Here is a 6,437-nt window from a genome sequence, read left to right on the forward strand (position 1 = left end):
AAATATAGGTGTCATATTTATGAAAAACAGTGATAACCTTAAGTATGAGTATGAATAATACCTTCAGAGCAATATGCTTTTCTTTCCTCAGTATTTGTAGATCTACAGTCACTATTTATAACCATTTTCTATTTTTCTCATGTTAATCAGTTCCGTGAATGTTTTCTGTACATTTTCATATAATTTACTTCAGATGTTGAAGTTTTTTATGCTGTTAGTACAACACCCATTTTCTCACTAGTTTATATAATATCAAATCATGAACTGATGTAATGTTATGTTTTTTGTTTAGTATTATAAATTGATTAATTTTTGATGAAATACAGATATGGAGAGGAAAGGACAGGAACTAGCCACTACTGTGCTGACCTGTAAAGGAGACTTGAGGGACCCTACTTTTCCCTATCGTTTACGCCACCTGGTGGGCAAGTTACAGTCTCTTATTTCAGACAGTAAGAAACTAAATTCATACTTAATATATAAATTTTGTATGAAAACTTGTATCCAAGTAAGTTAATCCTCTCGTTATGGGTAGGTCAAAATGCACATATTATGATATAGTAGAGAGTTACATTCAAAATTGGATTAAGCTACTTTATTATCATTGTATATAAATTTAATGAAAATTACTCCTTATAACATATATATTACTAAGGCAAAGCATAATTTTTATAGCCTTCAATCTTGTTTGTTTACTGAACCATAAACTATAAAATCACACCCACCTGTCACAAATTGCCATTAGTTTTCTCTGATGTTTTATTCTATATATTTATATTAAATAGAAAGCCAAAGTTTTAATGTATTAAATGATGTATTATATTACATTGTTTTTTTGTAGAGGGAATTATCTATTTTGCCTCTAGTTTAAAGATTTCTTTTGTGGTATTCACATCAAAAAGTATATTCAAATTTTTAAAGGCTTTTATAACATAGATAAAAAAGCCAAAAAAAAATTATGATAGTTATAGGACAATTTTTGCTTTGTATGTGTTATTATTCTGTGTTTTTAGGTGCATTATTTAATTAATTAAAAAATATTTATTGTATTAGTACCGTTAGTATAAAAAAAGTAGGCTGAACATTCATTAACAGTTGACAGCAGAAAAATAAGAGGACACAGGTAAGTACCAGATTTCTTTTTTTATGCATATTCTTTATTATTATAAAAATACTAAAATGTAAAAATTATAAAATTACTAGGTTAGATAAGGTAAGATATAAATATAAGGTTCTTCATGATGTGTGCTCACAAGCGGCTCATCCGTTATGTCATTCAATATGGTTATGTGAGCTAAGTGTTCATTGAGTGATTTGTAACTTGTGTGGCAGGATTATTAGTTAGACACAGTTAAAAGGGCAATAAAACAATAAAATGAAGTTAAATTAAAAACTACATATTTGACTACTGTATGAAATCCAAATAATGAATGTTGTTATGTTTACTTCTACTTAAATTTTTAAGAGGAGAAGCCATTTGAAGTGACAAAGGTGGAACCTTGGAATAGTGTGCGAGTCACGTTTAATATTCCACGAGAAGCTGCTCAGAGACTACGCCAGCTAGCGGAACGAGGAGATCACGTCTTGAAGGACTTGGGTATCCTTTCAGTACAAGTAGAAGGGGAACAGGTGAGCTCACGAACAACATAAGAAATATAAGGAAAAGATCTACGTGGTGCTACTAGGTTAGAATGTATTGTTAACTTGTTTGTAACAAGAATTATTTCACAAACTTTCTTTGTATACAAACAAAGATATCATGTTTCTGATATTTCAGTAGTAGTCTAGTACCTCACGTAAACTAAGTCTTGTTTCATTAACTATTTGAATATTGTAATATATGATATTTTTGATGTGAACTCAGTGAAAATTACAAAAAATGTATTTATATTTTTAAAAGTAAGCTGTATGTTTTGTTGCTTAGAAATATTTTAAATATAACTGTAAGTAGTGTTATTGTGTAAATACAATAGTAACGGAAAGTGTGTTCTTCTAGGGAACTGAACAAATATATCACTCTTCACAAACAAACATGCAAACTTTGAACAAATAATTATCATTGATCCTCAAGCAATGTATCAACTTGAATGAACATGAGGTTATCATTAGTTAAACACGACTGTGATTTGTGTGTACTTGATAGCATGTTGTACAGATTTAAAATGAAACATTTTAAAACATCCTTGCTGTTAACCATATTTAAAGGGGTTGTTTGTCTTCTTCTAAACATTTGATATGATTATCATTAGTTTCAAAATTAAGTTAGTGTGTAAAAATTGTGTATAATTATTTTCCAAAGAGTGTTGAACACAACAGTTTATGTTTATTATCCTTTGTTCCTAAAATATAGAAAAGTTTTGTTTGTTTGTTTATAATAAACAATTCTTTCCAAAAGTATAGTATTAGAACACTTGTTGTTAATAATGTCTAGAAAATTCACTACCTGTAGTTTATCATTTTTTATATTCTAGATTTTTCATTCACTTTCATTAGTTTTTTTGTACAGTGTTTTACAGATATTGTTCTGAGTTACTTTTTGTAAAAGGCCATTGCGCATTTTTTACAGAAAGTGTTTACAGTTGCTTTCTGTAAAAGTCATTGTGCATTTTCTTACAAAAACTGTTTACAGTTGCTAAGGTTTCAGTAAGTTTCTTATACATTGTTCCTACTCTGGTATCTTCAACCCCCAGAAAAAAGAATTAATGATAAACTTAAATAGGTATGGCACTGTTCATAGTTGAACAAGAAGCTTCAGTTGACCTCCAAAACATCTAGCACTAGTTAAATATAAACTCTTCACAAACTTATTAATTTCCAAATTGTTTATAAAGTTTGGATAATTGATAGTTTGTGCTTTATAAATTTTAATTTTATTTATTTCATTATATACTTTTCATAGGATTTTGTTTTCATATGTATGTGTGTGTGTGTGTATGTACATATATTGTTTTGATTATTATTAACGACAAAATAATTTGTGGATGTTTGCATTCCACATCGAAGGCAAAATTGAACCATCTCCAAAAAGAAATGTTAAAAAAAAATGTATCATTGAACATAAAAGGGGTTTAAAACTTATTACATATATTAAGTTAAACTTCGTGATTAACAGTTAACAGACAGCTTGCTTATAGTTTTGGTATGATAAAATAATTATTTTTATTATATACCAGTAATCATAAACAAGGTAAAACAGCATGATGTGTTTTTTGAATGAAAACAAAGACAAAACTTACAGTTAAAACATTATAGGAAAGTTGTAAAACAATGTAGGAAGCCACAGAAATCAGTAATTAAAATGTACAACAAAGATGAGCATTTTTAATTGTTTCATATAAAAACATTTCACTATGAAATATTTTCAAAATTTCAAAGCTGCAAGTTCATATGGATATTACATAAAAATTGAGATAGTTTCAGGAGCCACATAATTAATAAAGATTCAGAAGTTTCAAACTATTTTGTCAAATAGTTTTTGTTTCGTAATGCAGTGTGGAGTTAACGTCGCAGCACATAGAGGTTTAGCACTTAGCCATTTACACCTACTGGTAGTGTTAATGCAGTTTTAATTATTCTGTTTTTTGTGTGTTGCAGCTTTATGTGAGCAAACTTTTTATGTTTTATTAACGTATTTAGTCTTATTCTTGTTTCACCTTTTCAGGTTATCACTCTTACATTAGCTGGTCATTACAGTGAACCTCAGGAGGTAGTGTTCCATAAGAATTCAGATCCACACAGTACTCAGTTCAGCAGCAGTCCATCATCTGCTTTTGACACATCCAGTTTGGAAGGTTCTCCTGGACCAAGCAATGTTGAGGCCACACGGAAAAACATTGTACAGTATCTTAGCCAACAGGGAGGTATGGCCACAGTAGCTATGGAATCATCTCATGGAACTACTTTATCTGAACACTCACCAGTAGGTGGAGCTGCATCAGTTGATCTCATTTGTCTGCAAGGCAACACTTGGTTTAAGTCCCCCAATGTGGTAGCTCCAGCAACCAGTGAACCTATTCCATTTTTCCAAACAAGTAGTGCTGGTTCAACTCGTGTTTCTCCAACAAATCAGACTCGCACTCATAACAGCTTTGGACCATTTCCGTTTGCCAGCATGACTCATGCTATGACTACAAAGCATGCTGTGCATCATCATTGCCAAGGAGGTGTTACTTGTTCACCTACACCTTCTTCTAGCACGAGCCCTCCAGTATATCAACAGTCATATTCTCATCCAGATACCATGTTTAGTAATCTTGCCACTCATACCTCAACTGTGCTACCTTCTTCTTCCAGCAGTGCTTCGGTAAATGTTGCCCTTACTAGTCCGCTTCTTGTGAATCTTTTACAGAATGATGGACAGCAAGAACAACAACATCCTAACCTTTTAATGCCACCGCCCTCAGTAGATGCCAAGCAGCCTCCTAAGCGAAAAAGAAAGTCTCATAAACTCAAGGGAAAACCTTTGAACAGGGAAGATTTTGTAGGAGAGGGAGAAAATAAACCATTGGAGTTGTTATCGTATTCTACGTCGGTATCTTCCTTTGATCACAACATAGGATTTAACGCTATTTCCATGCCACCTGTTTCTTCCACATCAACAGCCTTTGATAATTTTGATGTGCTCAGTAGGAATCCTTTCGATATGTCACTGCCAAACATTCCATCAGTTCCCAGCATTCATCCAGAAGCCGAAGGTCAGCCACAAGTGCATACTGGTGATCTCCCTTATTGTACCTCAGCAGTCTCCTCTTCTCTTTATCAGACCAGTCAAGGTATAAGTAATGGAATTTGGGACTCACCCAAAACAGCTCCAGAGCCAGTATCTTTACCTTCACCCTCTTCCTCTGATGGCAAAACAAAGCATCTTATAAATCCATTCACAGGCCAGTTGGAACCAATGCTAAGTGATGATGAGGAGGAAGAGTCTACTGGTTCTCTTGCACTTTTTCCAGAGTTTGAAATGGATATGCCTGAAAATGGACAGTCTGAACGGAGTCTGTCTGATGATGGAAAAGATAATAACCCCTATTCTGATACAGACTCTGGAATCAGTAAGTCTCTTACAGATGTGTCACAATCTCCAGAATCAGAAACTAACATCCAAAGCACCAAAGTAACAGTCCAAACTGATTCAGTTATCTCTAGCAGTAATCCTGGAGAAATGCTCAAGCTACGATTGAAACTAGAACCAAAAGTTCTTTGTGAAGTGAAAGAGAATGAAAAGGGCAGGACAGATAAAGACAGCGGATATTCATCACAGTCACCTCATAAAAATGACATTTCTTGTATCAGTATTCCTTTTAAGAAAACAGGGTTGACGAATTCTTCTGAACCCAGGGTACCTCCTCTTCATATATCTTTGCGTGGACCTAATGCGGCAGTTGTTATTAATCCTAAGAATGAGGAAAAAACAAGATCAACAACAGCTACCAAAGAAGTTCCTCTTGTTAATGTTGCAGACTCTCTTAAAGTGGAAGGATCTTCCCAAAAGAGTTGTCAGTTTGGTAATAAAAGTGTAACTTTCAGTGGGGACAAAAAGTGTTCAGTAGGTAGGAGTGGCCCTTCAGTGCCTAGTAATACAGATTTCCAGATACATACTAGTAATTTAAAATCTGAATATGAAGAGTACTTGGATGCTAGGTTTGCAGAAACTACCTTATCACATTCACAAGCTGTCAGAAGCAGCATAGAATCATCACTGCCTGTTTCCCCCATTACCTCATCTGTTCTAACTGTGTCTTCTGTGAAAGTTCCCTTTCCTAACCTAAATCCAAGTGTACAAATACCCAATGAAGTTGACAAATCCAGGCTTTTGAGGGCAGTTGAACGGTTACAACAGCCAGTCACAGATAACAACATATTTCTTTCTGTTCCATTAACTGCCACTGGGTTGTCAGGAGCCCAGGCTGTCACATCTGCAGCCTTTTTAACTGTCACACAACCTGATAATCACAAGAAGCCATTTCTCATCAGAGAGGAGAACTTAATCTATGAAGGTGAGCTTCTAAGTATTTACTGTAATGAAATGATTAGTTTACATGTAGTATATTCATTTTCAATGAGTAAACTAAAGAATTAATAAAAAAATATATATATACTGAAAAAGAAATCTTGAGATTAAAAAAGTTAGCAGGTGCTACTAGACAGTTACCTTCCCTCTATTCGTCAGTTAAAAAGTAATAATAGAGTTGGTAGTGGGTACTACTAGACAGTTGCCTTCCCTCTATTCGTCAGTTAAAAAGTAATAATAGAGTTGGCAGTGGGTGCTACTAGACAGTTACCTTCCCTCTATTTGTCAGTTAAAAAGTAATAATAGAGTTGGCAGTGGGTGCTACTAGACAGTTGCCTTCCCTCTATTCATCAGTTAAAAAGTAATAATAGAGTTGGCAGTGGGTGCTACTAGACAGTTGCCTTCCCTCTATTCATCAGTTAAAAAG

At 33.7% G+C, this 6,437-nt stretch overlaps 1 protein-coding gene across 1 annotated transcript in view; it reads left to right on the top strand.

The window, feature by feature from the left end:
* Positions 1–326: 326 nt before the first annotated feature.
* Positions 327–6,437, top strand: part of LOC106472893 (serine-rich adhesin for platelets-like) — a gene marked incomplete at its 5' end in the record, with an annotated part of 26,249 nt that continues 20,138 nt past the window's right edge. The window contains 3 exons of the mRNA XM_022401439.1: positions 327–452; positions 1,466–1,629; positions 3,662–5,996. Coding sequence (XP_022257147.1) covers positions 327–452; positions 1,466–1,629; positions 3,662–5,996 — 2,625 coding nt within the window. The remainder of the gene's footprint in view (positions 453–1,465; positions 1,630–3,661; positions 5,997–6,437) is intronic.

The sequence above is a fragment of the Limulus polyphemus genome, unplaced genomic scaffold, assembly GCF_000517525.1.
Source record: "Limulus polyphemus unplaced genomic scaffold, Limulus_polyphemus-2.1.2 Scaffold5709, whole genome shotgun sequence".
NCBI classification, from domain to species: domain Eukaryota; kingdom Metazoa; phylum Arthropoda; class Merostomata; order Xiphosura; family Limulidae; genus Limulus; species Limulus polyphemus.